A 24392-nucleotide genomic window follows, 5' to 3' on the forward strand; every position below is an offset into this window, starting at 1 on the left:
TGAAATAGCTTATACCAATCTTCAATTGACACATGATATCAAAGTATCGGTAATGGTGGCCAATGTGTTTTCTTTCGTATTTGAAAGAGTCGATAAGAACAAGTTGTAGAGTTACATATAATTAGCAGTTTCTTGTGATTCATTTGAACAGCTAAAACATGAAGCATGGAAAATTATAGACTATTTAGAATAATGATCTCGGTTTCTCACTAAAAATACTCTAAACAATTTTTCAGACATTCTTTCACTTTTCATCCCGAATCAAAGAAGTGGACGGCATTTACTATTCACGTCCACAATATCTTTTCTTTCTGAATTGAGATACATTACTTTAAAACTTTGAACCTAGCTTAATGGTTATAAAGTGCCCACTACTTCTTTTGTGTAAAAAGAGAAAACGCGGACGTACTTCGGTAGTACGCATGCTCGCCGGCTTCGTCCTTGCTGCCGGCCTTGAACTCCTGCAGTCCGAAGTCCGTGACCTTGACCACCCAGCGACTGTCCACCACACAGTTGGATGACTTCAGGTTCCCGTGATACTTCAGCTCGGACGAGTGAAGGTAGGTCATACCCTAATGCACACACAGTGTCTGTGTTAAACATCTATGTGAGGAAAATAAGGGATCAGAGCACGCCAGCCATCACTACACAGTGACGGGGGATGATATAGACGCTCTGGCACTTTTCACCAATCGCTCGTGCTGGCAACACTTTAGATGCGTATGTAAGGGGAAATGGAGGCTATCTCAATCAGAGCAAATTGACCATCATTACATAGTGACGGTGAGGGGGCTATATATACTTCTTGGCACTTTTATATATATTTTGAGTAATGATGGACATCACGTTAGACAAGATGCAAGGGGGAATAAAGCTATCTATATTAGACACATTGCAACTGTAGCTATTACTTAACAGAGATTTACTGGCACTACATGTATGTGAGGAATAGAGGAGGTTATGTACATCCTGGGCAGCAGTCATCACTTGACACTGGCGGTGGGCGATATAAACTTCTTTGGACCAATTTCTGGCGTCATGTGTCCGCAATGATAAGGTCACATGTTCGTGTTATTTTCAAAGGAAAAACAAGTGTGATTTAGTCACCTTTAGAATATCAGTGACGATGGACGCCGTGAACATAGTGTCTAACTTGACGTCAGTGTTCTCCAAAATGTCCTGCAGTACAGAGAAACGACAACAGGTGTACATATATATCAGCACACTAAATATCTAACCACTGAGAGATATAGTTCCATAATACAGGCTTTCTGACTGTAGGTTGAAATAGTTGTTAAAACGTTGCTGCAGAGAGGAACAAGGGGGTTTTCAAATGTTTGTAGCAAAACATATTCCAGTATGCTATAATTAACCAGCTTGCATCCGGAGGAAGGTTGCAAGACTACCGAAATATTTTTGGGCAAAATCTATGTGTACCATAAAACTCCTATTCCGAGCAAAGAAAATGTAGCCGTACCGTTAGACTGCCCTTGGTGCAATATTCAGTAATGATGCAAATGTTAGGGGAGTCGACGCATGCGCCGATGAAGGTGGCGATGTTGTCATGCCGAAGGTCTTTCATCTGTGAAAAACAACGAATCAGAGAGGACCATAAATATGATGATAAGCCAGTGTAAAATTAAGTAAATAATGTAGTATTTGTTAAGCTTCAAGTTTAAAATCAAGACAAGAGATGGATCAAGAGCTGTCTTAAAATACCCAAAATGGTAAACGAACTATTAACAGTGATACTCAAAGGAATCGCCCCTGAGGCGTCGCCAAAACGCAATCCAGTTTACTTACGAGTTTGAGCTCTTTCCGAACGCTTCTGGTTAGATCCACGTGGTTCTTATGGACCCATTTGATGGCCACGGTGGCACCTTTGTAGTAGCCGACGTGCGCGAACACCTGCGCCGTGTCACTGTTCATCGTTAATTGGGAAACGTTCAGGCACTGGCAGAAAAACAGACACAAAGCGTTAGTCAAAGTTCTTGTGGAAACGTAGGAAATATATTTGTCATGTGATCAACATCTAAGTGTGAATTTTCGGTACTGTTATATTACAAGCCGCTAGCACGTCATTGACCCACCAACCAGATTGTTACACCCACCTCGGTCAAACCACAAACCTCGGTCAAACCAAAAATTTTAGTGAATTTCTCGTTTTCTTCATTATTGTGCATTTTTTCGCTAACTCTGTCTATGTATCTTTCTGCCTATGCAACTTTGGACCCGACCTAAGCCAACCTTCCCATCCTGTCAGTCTCCGGTTACACTACCTCCTGCCTCACATCCTGTCACTCAATAGTATTCAAATATTTGCGTACACACACGAAGACAATCAAGGAAACGAAGAAACACAGACCGAAAACAATACCTTCGTTTTCACGGAGGTAAATATAGAAGGTGCAAAAATTTGCTCTTTTTGGTTGGACGGCTAGTTCGAAGGACAGCCAGGGTCAGTCTGTTGCTTTCACAGGCTTGTTATACAACGATGCTCTACGTACAACGGGGAGCAAGAAGATTTCTTGATTATCTGAGGGCCGCGGTTGTAGTTGAGACAGTAATGGTTCATTTTGCGAAGGTCAGCTGAGAGTCACCCTACAGCCTCACAAGACTTAAACTACATCAGCACATCAGCATCCGTGAGGAAGTCCATTTCACTACAAGACGCAAAGAAGTCCCTGTAGGATTCATGAAGACAGAACTAGACTATTGCTAAGCTTAGCTAACGGTGGTTTAAGGGAAGTACCATGTAGAGAGAGAGAGAGAAGGAGAGAGAGAGAGAGAGAAGGAGAGAGAGAGAGAGAGAAGGAGAGAGAGAGAGAGAGAAGGAGAGAAAAAGAGAGAGAGAGAAAGAGAGAGAGAAAGAGGAGAGGGATATGGACATTGGGAGAGAGAACTTACCCTGCTGCTGTTGTTCATTCTGCTCCGCATGCCACGGCGTACGATGTCCTTATAGTCAATCTTCCACAGCATTCTGGCCAGCTCAGACTCATACTTGTAATTTCTGACAAGCAAACAGGGACAACGCGAACAGGGACAAGGGGCAACGCATATCAGCAGAGGTTAATTAACGGACGTCGTCAGTTTGGAAAATTATCAAACAATATTGATTATAAAAAAACAAAAGTATTATGATGATTGTTGCTACAATGTAACACATTCCAGTACTATGTCAAATATTTGAAAGTTACCATTGTTTCAGTACTAAGGACATCGTAGTTTAGCACTTTGAAATTACAGTTCTCAGTTCAATTATGTCAATAGTAAACACTTTCAAGAAAAGTTTTTCGTCATAATTCCTACCTGTAAACAATCAGTCCGATAATAAACAGTATCAGACAGACGCCTCCTATTACGCCACTGGATATTTCCGCCGCAAAATCTGTGAGCAATAGAACAATACAGCGAACAATTACAATTGACAGATACATTAAAACAAATCTTTCGTGAGGTGTATTTTATATCATAAAGAGGGAGAGAGAGAGAGACGGAGAGAGAGAGATCTCATCATTCTATACAGCCATAATACTGATTGGTCGAACCTAAGTTTAACCATTCATAATGGCGGACAATGCTTCCGTCTTGAGTGCAAACACTCCTAACGCACTGGCGTTACCAACGTCACAATGTCAACAGTGTTACACTACCTGGTGGTGACACGCATCTTTGACCTCTGAACCCACATGGCGGCTCCACCAGAGGAGGGTCCCCGCCTACCCAGTCTATCCCATCTGCAGCCGTGACCTGAAATACCTGGAGCACAAGTGTAAGTGGCGTAAGTGTGAACGGTTGGCTTGAGGTTATCCTTCTCCACACACTCTGAAATACCTGGAGCACCAATTAGAGGTCAAATCATGCTCCATCCCAAATCCTGCCCCATCCCAAATCCTGCCCAATTCCAAATCCTGCCCCATCCCATATCCTGCCCCATTCCAAATCATTCCCATCCCAAATCATTCCCCATCCCAAATCATTCCCCATCCCCAATTATTCCCCATCCCAAATCCTGCCCCATCCCAAATCCTGCCCCATCCCCAATTGTGCCATTTTTCAAAACGTGCCGTGGGACACAACGGAATGGCAGATTCCTGACTGATTGTCTTCGGGCGTGGTCACATAGTTCGTGCGATCAACGTAAGATCGCTAACTTCCGGCATTTTGGAGGACAAAAATGTACATCTGCAAAGTTCAAACTGTCTTGGTACACAAATTGCTGTTTTGGATCCATGTTGGTTGTTCCTTCTGTCACGGCCTGCTTTAAAATCCTATCGCATCAAAATCGTACTACGATCGCACGACCAATGTGACCGTGCCCTTACCGGTCTCCCGTCCTCCTCCCTGAATATGGCCACAGGCAGCAGACCGTACGTGTGCTCCGAGGTGACGGGGTCTGTGTACTGTTTCACGGACAGCACTGTGATGTTGATCTCGGCATCCCCGTTATGGTCTACGTACATCAGATTCCCAAGAACACCTGTGGAACGAAAGGGTTTAATATTCTTTAAATTCACTTAGAGTGCAATTACTTCCACATCATAGTATAGGGCGGCGCCCATCTCCACTTTGTCATCCCTTAGGCCACATAGCTGTGCAATCACAGATAACACTCTAGCAGGTGGATAGTGCACTAGTAGCGTTGTGTTCAACTTCCATACCGATATGTGTAGAGTCCTTCTAACAGAGGGGCAGAATGTATCAGCGATATGGCTTTGGTCATTGAAGACATTGTTGTTGTCATTTATATCAGTGTGATGGAAAAGACAAGAGATGTTGAAAGACGTTTAAAAGGGCTCACATAATCTATATTAACACCAGTGCAACCAAGCCAGTAAATAGTTACACAGGCAAATCAAGCTGCCAAGAAAATAATGAAAAAAAACCCCAAATCAGATCGGAAATCTTGACGCCATAATGTATGTCTTGGAAAGAAAGCTAGGAAAAAGTCACGAAACTTAAAACTTTATCGCGCTTTCTTTCAAATAATGCAGAAACGGACACCTAAAATATGCGAAGTGAGCATGATTTTTTATGCACGCGTACGCACTCTAGCCGTCTATGGGATGAAAAATCAGCACCAATGCAGATGTATGGTTACGTTTATAAAGTGATTTTCAATTCCGCAAAGCGTCAGTTGCAACTTTACGTACATGCACTTACGTTGCTTGCAACTTTACGTACTTAAGCTGCAACTATACGTCGACTCTATATGGCCTGACGAGCCATAAATTATGATGTGATAACGGTTAATTGCCTATTATTGTATCACCAAGGATTAAATGATATAGCAGATTACCGCTTGATCCTCAATTATCCTATATTTCATCTGGCAATTACCGAGAAAATGACGAACTGTGGAGAACAGGCCAGTTGTAGTGGGTGAATTGTGCGTGGTCACGTCCTGAGATATGTACTTTATCCTATGGGATTTCTCTATCTGTGAGAAGGTCATATCTATCAGTACGGAAGGTCATAGTTGTGCCACCAGCTTGGAGAAGATTTGTGCAGAGAATTTGTCGTGACAATGATTCGTCTTGTTTTGTCGATCAGCAATCTAGAACTGGGACTCATTGTTACCTAGCATACGATGTGAGTGTGAGTGTTTTAGTCAACCTCACGCTTCAAGCGCTTAAGCATATGATAAACAATATATTTGTTACAACAAAACTCTTGCCTCAACACAAAAGTGTAACAGATTTTGAATGTGTTCTGCCTTCTTCAGATAGAGTGACCAAGTCGCAAGTGCTTCCAACATGTATGGTCACATGACCTTTGTAAGAGTCACGTGCCAGAAATGATTGGTCAGAATGACTGATGAAGGCTTCTAGTATAAGAATCAACAGAAAATTTGGCATTATGTCTTTTGCGTTAAAACGATAGTTTACATATAATGTTTTAATATTTCTAGCTCGACAAGATGATGATGATGATGAATATGTCTTACTTTGGTATTGCCTGCTGATGGCGTTCTTGATGATCGCCTGCCCGTCTGTGGTACTGCCGCCCTTCTGAATGGTCCTGTGGAGCGCATGCGCGTAGATCATGACGGAGTCGTACAGGTAGGCCGCTGTTCGAGGGATCTAAAAATAAACAAAAAAGTGCACACAAAAAATAGCCGAGATGACCTCTACACTATAGTTTACAAAGGTGTTTTTGGCTCTGTGCTGGTAGATTTTGATGTTAGGGGAACATGGCGTAATCGGAAACTAGCAGGATTGGAAGGTCGACTTGGAGGTCAAAACGATGTTTCAACCTGGGAGTGGTATACATTACAGTCATCTAATTTAGGGTCGACGGAACAGAAGACTAATTCACGGAGAGGAATTTTAGCATGTCTGTTTTTCAGTGTTTTCGCAGTTGTGAATTTCCCATATGCGAGTCATATTCTTCTTGCTATAGTTTCCATACGCAAAATCAATCAGCGTACCCGTCTGGTAAGTTTGGAGGAGAAGTTGAAAGGCGGTTCTTTGCTCTTCTGGTCCACTTCTCTCTCAAACAGGCCGTAGTCTGGGTTACTCGGAGGGGACGGCACGAGCACCAACACGGAGCGGAATGCCTCGATGATACCCTCCCGCAAGTCAGCTTCAAACGGACCTGAAATACACAAAGCAGGCTGGCGTAGTATGTTGGTGTTGGTTCGCATTTCAATTTTTCATAGCTGAAGTGTACATAGCGTCATATTCAAGCTTCATGCATTCTTCTGGCATTCCCTTCTGTACAAACGTACTACAGGATTTATGTCAGAGAATCTCTAGATGCCCGAAAATGACTAGCTTTCAATTCACTGAAATGCAGATAACTGCGAGCGCCACCATGTCGGTGTCCTAAGACGTCTATGAAACGCTCTATAGTAACAACATCGTCTTTACCATCGCAAAATCTACACCTGTTATTGTAAACATTTGTGACTGTATGGATATTCATGTAACAAAAAGTTTGAAGTAAAACTAATGCTAAGTTCTCTGTTAAATCTCTTGCGCCATTTTGAAATCTATCTTTCGCGAGACGGGCTATACTCTCGCGAGAGGTTGGTCCAAAAAAAGCGTACAACAAAAAACAACAAAGTTCAAGGATATCAACGCTGAAACAGTTAAAATTTTGCAGCCGCAAGAATTTTCCGCAATGTTTCCATAGTTAATGCAAGGAACCTGTGACCAGCACCTGGTTTTCAGCACCAAGGAAAGCACCAATGCTGCAAATCAAACCCTTTCTCGAAAACGCACCACCTCGCAGTGTGATGTATCGTGGACAAATGTAAACGCTTGAGGTCCCTGCCAATTCTATATCTATATGCTGAGAGACTTGAACACATGCGTAAGGCTGCACACGCGCACATATGAATTGTGTACTGGCTTATTATGAATTTCTACAGTGTTCCGACCTTGCATGAGACTCTGTGGATAGTCACGGTTGTACTCTTGATCTAACTCGACGGTGATGACCATGTACTCTCCCCCAGACAATAGGTCCATCTCATACATGAAGTGCGCAAACTCCAACGCCTCAAAGTACTTCCCCAGTACGATGTATACTGCAATACAGAACGACAAAAACACAAGAGAATAAATACTTGATAAAGGTTTGAAATCCATGCATCTTAAGTCCATGGCTTTGTGTTAAGGCCCATACCGAGACCATTGTGCAAGCGATATGCGACCAAAGCATAGCCTTTGAGACTATTGAGAGATCAGTGAGAGATCTGAAAGACCGTTAAAAACTATCACATTTTACAACGTTCAACGGTCTTCTAACATATGTATGTGACTAATTTGACTGACTTGAAGTAAAATTTGAATTCAATGCAAAAATATGATAAGTATTGCAAATTTACGATTAATTTAACTGCAATCGTAAAATAGAAACGGATATTGCATATACATTGTAAGTTGGCAAGACAAATAGTCTTAGCATTATAAATTGCAGCATCAATACTAATAGTACCTACTCCTAGTATCGATGTACGTCTGGTGTACTATAGTTAGTAGAGGGTCCCTGCCATCATCTCCTTTACTGAGCCCGGGTAGGTACGGATGGGCGAAGTCCATCTGGAAGGCGATGGTGATGTTGTAGGCTGGCAGGACCTCCCATAGGCTGGCAGCAACACTTCTCCACGTCTCTACATGGTTAGATACAAACTGCTTTAGGCTTAGGTCACATTTCCAAACCGGCCGGGCCCGGTCGGAAACTTTCAGGAGCAAAAAGAATGATATAAAAGACCTTAAAATGCACAAAATGTCAAAATAAGATTCATGGGCATGATATATGTATATTTCTAGGTATACATTTTAATTTTTCGTTTCTTTAAACATTCTGGCCGGGGCCCGGTATAGAAATGTGACCTAAGCCTTAGGCCGCCCTTTGAATAGTTTCATCAGGTTGGTATGCTACTAAATAAAGAGACTATTTTTACACAACCACAGCTTTATTTTCTATGTTTTAAGTGACCGTCTGTCACTTTCTTTAGGGCAATTCTGACTGGTTCACTCAGTCCGAATCGTCCTGAGGAAGGTGACTAAAACGTCGGTGAAAATAAAGCTGTGATCGTGCAAAAATAGTCTCTTTATTCTGCTTTAGGCCACGTTTACACTGAGATTTATAAAAATGGATTCAAATGGTATGGTAGTCACATCGAATGTTAAGTCCGTTAACATTAAGGGTCGTTGAATTGGATTTAAGTTTAAAATTCAAATTCAAACTAGATACAATTTGTGAAGTGTGAATCATGTTTAAATCAAATTCGTCTGAAAACACCTCGATAGGTGGTTTCTTAAAACAGTTTGAAAACAAACCGATTTGACACTGGTTTGAACCATTCACATTCACAAAACCCATCCCCTTTCACCGAAATCAAATCCAAATCAATTCAACAAACTCCAATTCTGTTACCAATTTATAAGATATATTGTAAGAATGCTTTAACTTTGTACTCCTCACTATATCCATCTAATCCTATTTCTTTCCATTCTATTGATGGTCTTCCCTCACTTTTTCCAGTCAGACAAAATTGAATAACAACAACTATGTTCCCTTTAGATGTGCGTTGAACCATACAGGATACGCATTATAGAGACCTCTTTGTACACTTCACTTAAAATTCCCTTCACCGCATGGGGCTAAAAGGTCGCTAACATGAGATAAAGAGGCTTTGCAACTATCAAGGGAGGTAAAGATTTCTCAAGAAATCTCGTTGAATCTTCCAATCCCATCCACCTCCGTATATCAAAACACCGCTCGAGCTAGTGATGTGCAAATCCTAATAAAATGCTTCGGGGGCAAGAACGGGTCTACGTAATTCAAGAAGCATGTTCTTCTCCCTGAAGATTCTTTCAAGACGTCTTGACCTTGACCTTGAGACTGACCTGTCTCTGACACCACCAAGGTGACATTGTTCCAGCCGAAGTTCTCCAGTAGCGCCAGGATGGAGTTGGAGACTTGTGTGTCCGGTGGCAGGGTCCGTGCGAAGGTTGGGTACTGCGACTTGTCTGAGACTGGGTACTCGGAACACATCTTAAACAGGAAAATACATAAAACACTATGATTTCGTACTGACAGTCTGATTCTTGAAAAAACTTCTTATAAGATTGACCAATGTCTCCAAGAATGATGAGATTAACAATGTGATGTCTCAAGGGACATGGATAATTCTTCAGAAGTTTTGGAAAATTCTGGGAAAGTTAGCCAGTTGTGCGAACTGTATATCATATTAAATTAAGAGATCTCTTCTTTCAGTTATCATCATGTCATCATGATGCAGCATCATTGGAATCAGATTATATTATTTTCTTCCCCGAAAGACGTTTTCCGAATTTTTTGGTTCTTGTGCACCGCAAGAACACAAAAGAGAGTAGTAATCATTGCAACCTAATATGCTTTGAATGGCTAATTAATTAGTGCGTAGGAATCGAAACTAAAATCACGACATACTCGTAGTAAGAATCTACAACGTTTAAGCAGAAGGACACTGCAATGGCAATAAAATCTATAAAGGACGTGTTAGGCTTTTTGTAGCTGCTGACCAAAAGAGCTAGCCTGAGGGCTATCAGTCTAGACCGCATTTGCTTCATCACATAATGCCAATATGCAGTCAAACGTAGCTCAGTCTCATTGAGTAGCGATGGGCTTTTCATTCATCCAAACACGGTACAATATCCCTCGCCCCCGAAGGGTGATATCTGTCTAGTACGAAACGTCCCCCCAATCACATCGCTTAGTGCTAACCTTATTTTTTCGGGAGCAGAGGTCTAGAAATTTGGATTTCAAATTGACGAATACATCACATTTAATGCTCTTTTCATCTCAACTCGCACAGTTAGAGAACAACTTCTTCCGCCTTGAAAGCGAAGATCGTCAAAGATAAGAAAGCTTGACGTGTTTGCTCAGATCTTAAGGATGTGACCCGGCAGGAATACTCTTGTCAAGCTGCTATATTGAGGTCAAAGTTTGTAAGATGTTGTAAAGTGCTTGCTGGAAATAAGTATTCCTACGTAGCAACCTACGTAATTGGTTGCACAGTATATAGTTCTGGTGAAAACGGAAAACAAACGCTACTACCTGCCTTATATTTACTTCTGTGAATAATTAGATATACAAATGTATCAAATGATTTCTCTTGTCTCTCTTTGGTAGATTATTTTCCTTGACACATTTAAGTATCTAGTTAATAATGCATCCGCATGTCTCAGGTCTTTCAATGAGAAAGGGTAGATTATTAGAGTTAATGAGAATGAAGAATACTTGTGTATTCAGACTCATTACAAACCATGATTGGCATGCTAATATCCATGTAGTACATTCAGCACAACGGTCCAGTTAATCCACTTCACAAAATAAGCCGACAAAGACTTTATTGTCAAACTACAAAAAAGAATGGCACACAAGAAGGACTCCTCCGTGCATATATTTCTGACATTGTATGAATGTATTTTTGCTTAACAAAAGCGTTGATTTGCATAAGATTAGACGATTCTCGGAACTGCAATAACAGAGAATTAACCCATCCTGCCGTATTGATTTCCGGAAGGCTTTCGACTTAGTAAAATGAGATCATTACACCTAGAGACCAGTTCTTATAAAGGCGTTAATGAGTCATTACAGTTGCGGCTAAGGCAAGTGACTGCTGACCTTAATGATAAGATTACTGTAAGTCTAGAGGTTTCCAAAAGAACCTTTATTATGAATGCCTCCGGTGAACGGATGTGTATGTTTTATTATGCTTGAAAGGATATGCGGAGTAGGGACGCGTTACAGATATACAAGTACATGTACATCTTATCTGAGGGCACTTCATGGCATTGCATCTGTAACCTAGTAAGCTGTAGTGTTTAAAAACATGATTGTTCAGGTAATTCTATGATTTCATGATAAACAACTTTGGGCTACATGTTAGTCCCTATATGAAAATCATATTTCATGCACTTCCTGTATTCAAAAGAGCATGGCTAGACGCCATAGGGCTTCCTGTAGTATTCTGGGTTATCGGAGTTCATAAAATATTGACATATTGAGTTTCCGACGACTAGCAATTACTGTATGCTATTAGGGAAATGGTTCAAATTAAAAAAAAAATTAAAAGAGTTAGCAATGTAAGCGTGTTTTCATCAGATAGCTAAAAGACCTTCATATGAAAACGTCAGCAACACATTGACGATGATTAAACTTTTCATCCCAAAGATGACAGAGCTAAATGGAAGGCCGAAGGGGCTCGCTGGCGGCCAAAGACGTAAACAACTGCATTTTGGACAGCTTAAAACGACACGGACTACCGCGGTCATTCACACAGAGACTGGTAAGCGGTTGGCTGGTGCAAATCCTGCCATCTAGATATGAGGAAAATTTGAACAGTAATGAGCAGGTAATAAGACCACGAGGCCACTTCAGGATAACTTTTTATGCATAACCGCTAAGCACCTGTTGTGTACACTAGATACAAGCTGAAACGTCTGCCATCATCACGATCAACTTCTTCATGGCAATACTGACTGGTTCTACTTCGCGCTACAGCTAGGTGGCGCTACAGTGGCAATGATGCAGTCCCAAATGTGACTGAGTTTTTATCCCCCCTCATCATGGATCATGGCCGGATTTGATTTTCTGATGCATTATTGTGATTTACATATTTCTTAAGACGTTTTTAACTAACTGATGAAATGTTTTCAGTACCATTTACATGTGTTAATAAGAGGGTTGTACTTACGTAAGATATCATGGGGACGTTCCACGAGGCCGCTATCCGTGCCTCGGTGGTGCACGTCTCCCCCGGCCCGAAGAACGCGACCACTCCGTCCCGCCACTGCTCGGTCAGGGCCCGGATAGAACCGTCTTCATAACCCTTGGCGTACAGGGGTTCAACAAGACATCTTGATAAGGATGCAGAGGACTGATCGAAAGCTTGTTGGTAAGCGCTTTATGTTGTGTACGGATGTATGGTTCTTAAAATTGTAACATAATGTTGACTACCGTCACAGGTGAACATACATTCAAGTACAAGACATGTTGACTTAACATATGGACAATAAAATATCTATTACAAATGAAAGGTCCGTACTTTCTGGAGATGATGAATGGTAAATACAATGATATCGGCAATTAGTTCCTCTAACGTTAACTGCCTATGTCTCATTTCCCAACCGGGCCCCGACTGGGATGTTTGCGGAAAATAAAAATAAAAGTGTTTATAAAGGAATATACACAAATTGTGCTAATAACTATATTTTTTACGTTTGTGCCTTTTGTTGCCTTTTTTTCGTTTTCGAAAGCTACCCGGGCCCCGGGTTGGGAATTGGGACCTTAACCTTTAAGACGGCCACACAAAAATACGATGCCACCGAGACCTTCTTATGAACAACTAAACATTTGAAGTGTGTATTCCTCAGGTATTTCTGATGCTGCATTGCTAGATCTACGAGGGGCGGTCAATAAGTAATGCCCCTGACCCATTTTCCATAGCAGGAGATTTATGAAACTTGGCACAGTTATTAGTCTTTCTCTTCATAGGAACCACCCAGAGTTATGCATAATCTTTTGATGCAGCTCTGGACACCGTTTTTGTAGGACACCCCAGGTTGGTCCTCCAACAGATGCCTCATCAATGGCAGAAGAGGGACGACCAGGTCTGGGAGCTGTTTCCACAGACTTCCGGCCATGTTTGAATTCAGGATGCCAGCGTTTTACAAGGTCATATGATGGGGCATCATCACCATAAGTTTCTTTCATTTCATCAAAAGTCTCCTTTGGTGTGCGTCCTTTCAAATACAAAAACCGGATCACTGCGCGACACTCAACTGGTTCCATTTCACACATGGTCCATTTCGCACCTGACTCAGTTCAAACACCAGTAAATCAGAAAACAAAATTAGTTCAGAGTTGTTTTTTGCAACATAACCTATAAAGATATGAATCATTACACATACAAAATTTCATTTAGATCAGACGACTGGAAGTGGGTCAGGGACATTACTTATTGACCGCCTCTCGTATTTATTGTATAAGTAGTGTGGAGGGGGTGTGTCTACCTCGGTATTGTTCCAGACAAATTCCAGCGTCGTGTTAGGCAGCAAAGCAGGGTTTCTGTTGACGTCATCAACAGCAAGTGTCATGGCGCCCGAAATGACCAATCCGGGGTTGGAGAAACTCACCTGAAAGAGTTTGAAATAAAGTCCAATATCCGTATAAGCTTTGCTACGAACGTGGCTTATCACCTATAACTTGTTTGTATACATCAACTCGGGAGATGATCTCTTTTAACACAACTTTGACCTAACGTTCTCTGGAACCTAGCAATAATCCACAGTCTGATCAAGATACATAGAAAAGTTAGTATCTTCTTTATTCTCTCTGATGTAGTCCTATCGATAAAACGCCATCTAAACATCAGACATGGCTTCCGGTATGTCACGTGTAACGAAACGTTTACGCACAAGAGATCTTCTATAATTACCAGACATAATGGACCGGAAATACAATTTAAGAGCAAGACAGACTCTAACTACAAGAAGTTTCAGATCTTTTAAAAGGTAGCTTTGAAGCCTGCAGAAGGCTTAACTCTCAAATAGGAGGACTTGCCATAACAGCAACCGTGTATTGATTTCCCAACTGCCTATAAGCTCTCATTACACTTGGCGTTGCTTTTATGTACGTGTACAAAAGGATGTTTCATGGTTTAAACTAGGGGTGGACCGGTCCAGAAAAATCAGTGGGCCGGACCTAAAAAAATCAGTGACCGGATCTTGGATCGATTAGAAAATGAACAAATTATATCGGCAGGCGTTCACGCGTTATGTGGCTTACCGGCCAAAGTAAATAACAAGGGCAAAGTAAAAGAGAGTTGATAGTCATTTTACCAACTTTCTACAAACTTGGTCGAAGCTAGTGTTGTTTACATGAAGATAAGACTTTGAAACGTCTGTGGAAGTCACTTAACAGAATCCTTTGAAGCCATTCACAAGATTTCACAGACAATCAGGTCCAGGTTCAAGTCCAGACCTGATCTTCTGGACCTGGACCGTACCTGGACCTGAATTTTCTGTACCGGTAACCACCTCTAGTTTAAATTGCACACGCAGTGTGATATGTTTTCTGTGAAATGGCAAAGTTGAAACCCCTGAGATATTAAGACAAAACATCTAACAAGAAAAGTATACACAAGTACTGTTTACGAGGTGGCGGCCTTCGCCCTCACGCATGCACAATTCACACCGTGAACCGGCTAATTGCATGGGTTCGGGTTTACGTTGAACTATAGTCACATGTTTATCCACGTGTGTTTTTATCAGTGCATGAATGACTTATGTGGTATCTCTGTTAAGCTTTTGTTGCCTCCGCTTTATAGAGTCGATTCCGAGTCACCGAGAGGGTTTTGAAATAATATTTGTAATAAATTTGAACTATTCTAAGCAAAAGAATATTTCAGTCACTGTAGTTCTAAATTGTTCAAACAAATGAAAATGAAAGTGTGAACATGTTTGAACCTATCTATATATGTTGGAAACATTGGGAAATTAATGGTACAAAATCTCTTTATTTAGAACAATTTAGAAACATCTATGTGTTTTTGTTATTGTTGGAACATATGATCATATGTTCCAACAATTTGCGTCATTTTTTTCCTCCATGAAAACTTTTATTACCCCAATAAACAAAGCTGCTAAGATGGGCCTTTTGTTTGGGTCTTGTATTTTTAGTAGACACTAGTGGCTCTTTTGTGAAAAGCTGTCAGACGGACACAATTTCCTGTACTTGGCAGGGATGTGTGAATTGCCCTCTTCCCAGCCCACTGACCCAGTTTCATCAGTTTGTTTCACTGTTCGAACATATGATCACATTTGATCACAAATGATAAATCTATGTTGGAACAGAAATAATGGATTTGATGTTAGAAATGTTTCTAACATGTATGAACACTATAGAAAATATTTAGAACATCACACAGATATTATAGATAGTTCTAAACAGTTACTTATCACATTTAGAATGTTATAAAGATTTTCAAAATGTTGGAACTAAAGGCAAGAAAGACCCTCTTGGTAATGTGGAATCGACTCTATTGATTTTGACAAATTTTGACAATGCTCAACCCACTTTATGGCGAACAGGCGTTCACTTCGTGTAACATGTGCGCGTTTTAGAGATTCGGACCGACTTTGAAAAGTTTTCAGAGATTTTCCTTGTGTTTCTGTTATCAATGCCTATAGCTAGTATCAATGTGTCAATCAATCTCCCTTTTATCTTGAATTGCGTTTGCAGCTTTTTTTACGAGCCGCCCCAACATAAACACAAACCACAATATCATATTAAAGTACTATTCGGTAACATCAGAAAATAAAATTGGCTTGTCTGAAATAGACATCAAGATATGGCTGTAGAGATTTTAGACTATTTTCGTACACAAAGCGCTTACAACCAACAATTCAATCAGTCTTAGGATTTGGGTCATTTCTAGGCTCAGAGGATTATGGAAAGCTTGGTAGTAAGAGCTTTACTTTGTATACGAAAATAACGTTTAGACTTTAGAGTCTCTACAATGTATATTACCGTCACAAATGAAGTTTCTTTCGCATCGGGATATGCCTTTTGAGGTAAATCTTCTCAAGAATATTTTCAGTGATATGCTATTTTTTAAAATGATCTCATATCATTTTCACAAATAGTCGTTTTGTGACGCAAGTTTCAGCGCATTTTGACTTCATAAAGCAAATCTCAAAACACATTGCACGACCACATGTTTTTGATTGAATGTGTTGGCCCTTTTGCTTTTGTTACGGCATATTTTGTGGGCATACATATACATCATTGCCAATAACAGAGGGAGGAAGGGGCAACCAGCATATGTATTCCAGGTAGTACGGGCGGAAAAAGAAATTAATCTGTAGTATCAAAACATTCACCACATTATGCTGATTGATAAAAAAAGTGTTAGGTTATGGCAGTTTATCCAACCTTGGAATCGTATGTTCATGTGCAATGAAGTCGAAATGGCATTATTAAATGCCTTTTATATGTCACTGTTTATGAATATGTGAATTCTGCGTTTGAATCGTGTCATTAATTTTTCAGTTTTGCTTCTACTTTGCATTGTGAAATGTACCAGAATGTTGACATTACATTTAACGTGTAACCTTAGTCTTGTGTAATTTCAGTTTACTTGTGCACTTTTGGTAATATTTGTAATATGTTTAATACGTTGTCACTAGTTACGTTAAGTCACAAATGATTGTATTCATATCTTATCGTATTAGTAGAGGATTTCATGAAGATTACTGAGTACATTTCGAATTCACTATAATGAAGACTCCTAATGCTAGTAGATAAATGCAGAAACAGACGTTTGACATGGGAAATCTGTTGTGGAAAATCAAGAACCCAGGTAAAATCAAAACATTTCTTAAAGGTGATAAAATTTCGACTTACCGCATTGTCCGTTGTCACCAACAGTCCTAGTTTGACGCCTTCATTTCGGACGAAGCACATACAGACTGTCACAAAAATCAAGACAGCAACGTTCCTCTCCATTGTTACTCTGTAGTCCAGTGTCTCTAGATACGAAACTGTGTATGAAAGACCTTCCCCTTTTACCGTTGTTGAAGACAGACGAAGATGGAAAACTTATGTTGATGGCATTGCTGCCCTACGGTCGGTGAGGATATGGGACCGGTGAGGGGACTCTATCTATCAGTCCCGTAGCTTCAGTCCACCGAAGAGACAGTACAACAACAATCAACAGCGACACTCTAATCAACGAGTTACCACAGCACAGTAGGGGCAGACATGAGAGCACACAAGAAGGCAGACGGTGCTTTACTGTACTCAGTGTGCCCCAGAAATGTCCTTTTAAGTCAGCAGTACAGGACAGATATGCCCTTTACTTGATATGAGGCGGCGCAGCTCCATTGGTCATAACCTCGTATTCTGATTAGAATAATTTTGCATCAAAGCTGTGTTTATATAGCATGATACAGTCCAACCTGCGGTGACGTTTGGATGCGATTGTCCTTCACGAAGAAGCAACGAGAGAAACGAGATTTTTCTTGAAATCCTTCATTCTGACGGTCTCATACAGTTGCGAATTATGTTCACGCGGCAGCATGCGTTTTCTGTTGATGCGTGCAGCCCATACATGTGCAGTTTGAGGCTCCGTCAACGGGTTGACTGCAGCATTGACGAAGCTCTCAAAGGACGGTCCATCTTGATTGTGAAAGTCCGCTCAAAAATAGGATGGCCGGCCGGCTGTTTCCCTATAGCCTGATGATAACACCGCACCGAAAGACTTCGCAATGAAGGCTGTTGCCCTTTTAAATAAAAAAGAAAGCGGATGTTCTAATTGCGAAGCTTCACGGACTTCTCCAAGAGCGAAGAGTCCCCAGTACGTGCTGCTTCGTAAGCCGCTATTTCCTGGCGGATTTCGGGGTGTAATTGCCGGTTGCTAGCTGCCCAGTGTGCGCACTGCTCGCAGGTTTGACCACCTACGCTCATGTATTGATTCCCACGTCTCTGTATTAAGCAACCCTACGGCAGAAGGCGGCTGTTGAGAATGTTTGCTTTGTGTCATTGCAACAGCTGACACTCTACGAGAGCCTATCAGAACAAACAACAATGATAAGAAAGCGTTGGATTTAAGCTTGATGAAAACATGTTTTATACCCTTTGGTCTATAAATATAGTAATGGAGAATAGTTGTAAAATATTGATTCCTAAGGCAGAGAGCTGACGAACATTTTGGTCAGCATTTTTGCGCACTAGTGGTACATGTTTATTCTTTTACTATTCGTCTCGTGTCGAGTTTAGGATGCTCAATGAATTTTGAAGGGAGGTTAAAAGACATCAGGACCCTACAACTGTCCACGAATGGAGACGGAGGATGCCACAAACTAGCTCAAACCATTGCTTACCGAGTGTCGTTTTTAAGTAATCTGCTTTAATAAGTAACGTTGACTGGAGTAGCGCTGTAGAAGATTTTAATTTGTGCAAGCCATTGTCTAGTGTTGGCAATTGAAGTTTGAAGATCTTTATTCCTCATGTCATTTTTGCGGGGTTTTACAAGAAGTAGCACTTTTATCATATTTGTTTGTGCCTAACCTATTGATCAATTTGATAAAGCATACAATGATACACCGCCCATGTGCGCTTCTTCTTACTGTCCGTCATCCTGTTAAACTTAAAAAAATCAATGTCTTCTTTGGGCCGAATAGCCAAATTTGACAACCACCATGTTACTACTAAGTACCTTAGACACATTCCCTAGCAAAAAGAGTTCCAGTGTAACATCCCTTTTGACTGTGACTCGTTTTTTTTGTGTGTTTTAACATATTTGGCTCTTGTGGTTTCAAGATCGACCATGGGGAACAATGTATTGCCATGGTGTGGTTTTGACAATAAATACATCAATTAACTCCATATGTGACGTCAGAGCCGCCATGTTGGTTGGTTAAACCTGGATGCGTCAAACGTATTAATTTACATTTGAAAGAGTCAAATATGATTATGTGTCAACTATCAGGTTTAACCATCTAGCACTACAGACAATAAGCTAATTCACGGTTTTAGAGTGCAGTGTGATGCATTATGGGTCACTTGTCTAAGTTGAAGCCCCTGGTCTTCAACTTTGACCCACAATGTATCACACTGCACATGCACACTTCAAACTGTGACTTGATACTATATTTGTATGTCAAGGTCGAAAAGTACAAGTACCCAGTTTATATAACGCCCTTGCTACAATCTACCTACTCTGCTACATTGCAAAAATACCACATGTTCAGAAATCAAGAGGTTAATAAATTTCTTATCATATTTCCTTCGTCAAAAACAAAGAGAGCACACCTGTCCACCATTATATTTTCCAGAATTATATGTCCCTTATTTGTCCCTGGAATTTTTCTCTGACACATTTAAAAAAAATCACTGCACAGAAAACTGTAGTTTAAAGACCATTACGAAGGCCGTAAATTCTCATTACATCATATTATGTTATTATTAGTAAACCTATGCTCAGTTGATGGTGTGATCTGACCATATTTCAATCTTTTTATATAAGGTTGCAGAATACATAACTATACAGGCCTAAAGGAATTTCTATGGTTACTGAAGGACCACAAGATGACTGGCTTTGCTGTGATAGCTCAAGATATCACCAGGTCCAGAACACCCGTTTTTAACATTATCATGGCTCAGGTATGTAGGACATAAAGCGCATTTATACAGCAACTGGAACAGCTTCACAATCCAAGTTATACATCTTGAAGCAGACATATACCTGTGCCGCAGAGCACAGTTTACACTTGGCTACCTTTCACACAAGACACATTCTTCAAGAATTTTGTCCTATTATCTTATATCCCCATGTTGTAGCTAAACACTGTAACCATGCATGGCCCCTGGAGTCTATGGATGGAGTTTGCAGATGAAGATATAACTGACTATCTTAGCATATCTTTGTTGACTTGTGTCAAAATGATGTTGAACTCACCACCCTGAGAATGCTGTAGATAATATTGTGCCAATATGTAAATACATACATGTAATAGAAACACACCTTATTATCGATTACCGGGCAGCTATATTTGCTCATTTATTCATTCATCATGTAACATTGTACATAGTAACATTTCCTTATTCTAACTTCAAGACTGTGCCACTTGTAGCATTTCCTTCACATCTAAGATCTTCTCCCTGGGTTTTCCCACTTTCTCCCCTCTCATCATTTCTTCACTGTCTATTTTGTTCCAGTCTTCAAAGGTCACTGCTTGTATTCCTGCATGTATGAAAACACATCAGATATTTACAGATTGTAGATGACTAAGTGACATCTATTCTACATGTAGTGATGAGCAAATCAGCCTCAAGGGTTCGAACACCGGCCATAGTTGACTTACTATTACATGTACATGCTATTCAAAGGTTGTACTCATGTCCTTCAAAAAGGAACATGAAGCCAGAGTTTCTGTATCTGTGGACGGCCATGCCACAATCAAGTCAAAGAGCCCACAACAGTTATTGGTATGTATTGGTACGACACAGCATTGAGTGGATCAAGCCAATCAGTCTCACACAGATTGTACACTTGAAAATTGGACTTGTATACTGTTATCTACATGTATCAATCATAGAATACAAATATAAACAAGCAAGACCAAATATACAGTGGGTTATTTTCCAATTTTCAGAAGAGTTTTTTTTTCCAAATTGAAAAAAGACTTCATGTCAAAATTTCTAACAAGAATTAAAATGTGAAATCCATTTCAAAGGAAACAATCTTGCGGTGAAAAGTGTATTTAAAACAAACTTCCAAAAACATGATTCTTAGTTTTGCTTAAAATGGCTTGGCAAAGTCATTAATGTAGTGAAATTAACTATAACTGGTATAATGGTAGCCTACCTTTCTTTTGCAGCAATGGTTGGATCCATTCTTGACCCCTGACCCCTCCGACAGGCTGAAGTATGCCGGTGGTCAAGTCGTCCACTACGGCCTTGCCCGTCTCGAAGCCGTCCGTCATGGTGGTCAGAATGACTCCAGTGGGACCCCGCCTTACCCAACCACTACAGTACAGACCTGGGGAAAACCACATTTGTTGAGAAATGGTCTATTTAACCCTCTTGTTGCTGAGGTTGTGTTTCATCAGTCTTTTGGAATTTGTGTCAGTTATGGGGTAGGGTAGCAGGAATATGGTTAAACAATATGATAAACTTCTCCCATACTTCTCTCAAATTGAAGTAACAACTTTTAGATCCAGCAATACATTTTGCAGCTTTCTTTCTTGGTACATTAAAAAAAAAAATGTACATGTACAGTCAAACCTGCCCGAGCGACCACCTCTTCTCAGCGACCACCTGGCCATTTCGACCGCTTTTTCTCGGTCCCGATTTTTTTTCCCATTGACGTAAGCATTAAGTAACCTTTTCTCAACGACCACCTGGCCAACGCGACCGCGACCGGCCCAAATTTGGACCCATAACGCATCATTTTCAAAATTGAGGTTTTCATCAAATTTTGAAAGATAACTAGCACGATTCTTTGCCAAATCGGCCAGTTTGCGTCGGATTTTGACTGCCTTTACGATGTTATGTTTAGAATAGATAAATATGGCGGCGGTCAATGGGTGGGTCAATGGGGCAGTCTACTGTAATATGGGAGGAAATTTCGTTCTAAGAAAATCCGAATTTAGTTGTTACAGAAGTTTTTTTAAAAATCTATGTCATTATAAAGTAATGATGAAACGTTTGTAGCCTCATACTTTTTTAAGAAAGATCTGTGTAGCTCATACCTTTTTAAGAAAGATCTGTGTGAGTGCTTGTGTCCAACTGAACTGTACATCCACCCGTGGGTAAGTACGCTATCGGGACGTACCGGGCATCGAATTTGAAAGGTGCACCATAGTTATTTCAGATACGGCGATCAAGACCACGACGCATAAAGGCTTGTATGGTAACTGACAGCATCAAAGTTCCCTTACTGTCTAAAACGTTAGTGTACAAATATTGAGCTTTAAAACGCTTCTTTGCGCACGTGCAGTGTGCTTGCTATTTGCCATTTAACACAACGGAAACCATTTATACTTTGCATCGGACATGTTTTGAGTCGATACTCTTCTCAGCGACCACATGTCCAAATCGACCGTTTTTTTCCGGTCCCCCGGGTGGTCGTCTTGGGCAGGTTTGACTGTATACTGTATACATCTTTATAGACACCTGGCATGAAAGGGTATATTTTCTAGTCACAGGAGAAAGTAGACAATGGCTACCACACAACTTTATGACAAAACTTATTTCTAAAATGTACATTAATTTAGGCTTCATGAATCCTCATGTTTGGTTATTGGACACTTAATGTAAAATTTCAGCAAGAATTGTCAAAATAGAGGGCTGAGGGGAAAACTTCAGACTCAGACTCTCTAGAAATCCCCCAAGAGGCCAAACCATCAAATTGATCTGAAGAGGCATTATAAACTCATAGCTAAAATGTACATCACCTTTGCACCCAGTGACTCTCCCTGCTTCATTAGGTATGACACCCTTCTGCGAGTCGAAGGGGACAGTGTCGTCTATCGGTTCACTTTTGTAACCGATACTTCTGAGGACCAGTCCACACGACAGGACTTCTGTCTCACCGGTGGGGACAGCACGGGCTGAACTGTCAGAACCCTGGCAGAATAAAACAGACACTTGTTCACACTTTTGCTGACTGTAAAATGTGCTTGTGTCATAGGAGTTCATGATAGCCCTTCAAATTCACTTTTGGGAACAGGTGCACTGGTGCCCCTAACCTAAATCATAGTGGCACATATGTACAATAGTGCCTTTTTATGTTAACACAAATATATTTCATCAGTTAAGAATTAGCTGAACAGCTCCAATATTTGGTGCACGTGCCGGACTATTTTAAGCCCTTTTAAGTTATTCTGCAAAATTGCTACATTGTAAGTATATGTCTTCAGTACCCCTGAAATAGAGTAATACTGAAACAGGCAATGACATGATCAGCATCATATTAAGAATACTTGTGCCATTAAGGTTACAATCTTAACCCTCTCTGAATTATACTAGGTACCCTAAGAGTCACACATTATAAGAAAACACTGTTATCAAGACCTTCTCATGAACACATATTGGATATTCCAAGTGTGTATACCTTGGCGATTACCAATGCTACATTTTAGCAGATCTCCTATTTGTTTCAATGGGTACCTGGTGGAATTTTGAGATTTGACATACACAATTGTGTACTCTACACTATAACTTACCTCTAATTGGTTTACCCCTAACCGAATCCCTGACACTCGACTTCCATCTTCAGAAGACAGAATTTCCAAAGGACTTCTTAAAAACTTCAGTCCCCATTCCTTAGTGGCCTGGGCTAGCCTCTGTGCCTCCTGTGCAGTTGCGCCCCCTGTCTGTGCTGTCTTGATCAGCAGCTCGGTCAGCCTTTTTCTGGGCCTCTGTAGTGCTGCAGAAATCATCAGACAATGAAATTGGCATACAAAAAATTCAGAAACTTATGTTCGATCACACATTTGATCACCTCCGTTATTACTTTTTAAATTGTATAGCATTCAATTTATTACATGTATGTATGATTGTGAACCCCATTTCAAAATTTGTCACTGTTTGATTAGTCATAATCCTATTTTCAAAGGTCAGAGCTGACTATGCATGATCATAGCAAGCAAGTAGTATGGCATGCATACATTTTGTATGTGCACTATCATCATGAAGGAAGAAAAGAGTTTACCCACATTTTACTTTGTCCTCAAGTCCGGCAAAGTCAGCAGGATCTAAGAGTGGTCTACAGTCCGGCAGCTTGGTCATCTCACGCAGCTCTTTTATAGTAAAGGCAGTCTGACAAAAAATAGAACAATGTCATTCTGCAACATGTCCAGATGTGTACCTACATGTAAACCTCTGTACCTGTACCTGATGTTATGTTGAGGTACACATCTCTAATCTACACCTGAACCAGCTATAAACAAGTCAATGACAGTAACTTTAAAAATCCTTTGATTTCTTTTCACATTCCGACAAAGCTATTTCTCATAGATAGCTGAATAGAGATTAGCGCCTGGGGCAAAAATTCTATAAAACTGATAATTGTTTGACATGCCTATAATTGTTAATAAGACCATGTTGATTTCTAGAGATACCCAATATAATGCCAGAGGCATGACAGTGTGTTATGAAAGCTGACAGCTTGTCAATCAATCAATAACATGGCAGCTGATGCTCAAATATTTAATAAAGTGTAAAGCTGTTGTCCTTTGATGACATGAAGCATTACAATTTTTTTAATGGTTGTTGGGGCAATGTGGCTTACCACTGATTGGTTGTGTCCAAGGCTATAAACCTATGCGGATCCTTATTTATCAACAAGTGTGAAGTGTTCTTTAAGTTTAATAGATCCTTGT

The 24392-nt window shown here is 40.5% G+C and overlaps 2 protein-coding genes across 2 annotated transcripts in view; both read right to left on the reverse strand.

Moving 5' to 3' along the window:
- LOC118429436 (speract receptor-like) overlaps positions 1-17010 on the reverse strand; it is a 38822-nt gene extending 21812 nt beyond the window's left edge. The window contains exons 1-16 of the mRNA XM_035839922.1: positions 16909-17010; positions 13515-13700; positions 12197-12331; positions 9363-9510; positions 7949-8119; positions 7385-7534; positions 6431-6597; positions 5948-6083; positions 4326-4480; positions 3654-3759; positions 3310-3388; positions 2908-3010; positions 1804-1953; positions 1478-1582; positions 1108-1179; positions 410-572 (exon numbers count right to left, since the gene is read on the reverse strand). Of these exons, the coding sequence (XP_035695815.1) occupies positions 410-572; positions 1108-1179; positions 1478-1582; positions 1804-1953; positions 2908-3010; positions 3310-3388; positions 3654-3759; positions 4326-4480; positions 5948-6083; positions 6431-6597; positions 7385-7534; positions 7949-8119; positions 9363-9510; positions 12197-12331; positions 13515-13700; positions 16909-17010 (2128 nt within the window). The remainder of the gene's footprint in view (positions 1-409; positions 573-1107; positions 1180-1477; positions 1583-1803; positions 1954-2907; positions 3011-3309; positions 3389-3653; positions 3760-4325; positions 4481-5947; positions 6084-6430; positions 6598-7384; positions 7535-7948; positions 8120-9362; positions 9511-12196; positions 12332-13514; positions 13701-16908) is intronic.
- Positions 17011-19157: 2147 nt separating this feature from the next.
- Positions 19158-24392, reverse strand: part of LOC118429621 (NADPH:adrenodoxin oxidoreductase, mitochondrial-like) — a 9399-nt gene continuing 4164 nt past the window's right edge. The window contains exons 9-13 of the mRNA XM_035840166.1: positions 23727-23829; positions 23235-23437; positions 22464-22635; positions 20873-21046; positions 19158-20248 (exon numbers count right to left, since the gene is read on the reverse strand). Of these exons, the coding sequence (XP_035696059.1) occupies positions 20118-20248; positions 20873-21046; positions 22464-22635; positions 23235-23437; positions 23727-23829 (783 nt within the window). The 3' untranslated portion in view covers positions 19158-20117. The remainder of the gene's footprint in view (positions 20249-20872; positions 21047-22463; positions 22636-23234; positions 23438-23726; positions 23830-24392) is intronic.

The sequence above is a fragment of the Branchiostoma floridae genome, chromosome 13 (assembly GCF_000003815.2).
Source record: "Branchiostoma floridae strain S238N-H82 chromosome 13, Bfl_VNyyK, whole genome shotgun sequence".
Taxonomy (NCBI): domain Eukaryota; kingdom Metazoa; phylum Chordata; class Leptocardii; order Amphioxiformes; family Branchiostomatidae; genus Branchiostoma; species Branchiostoma floridae.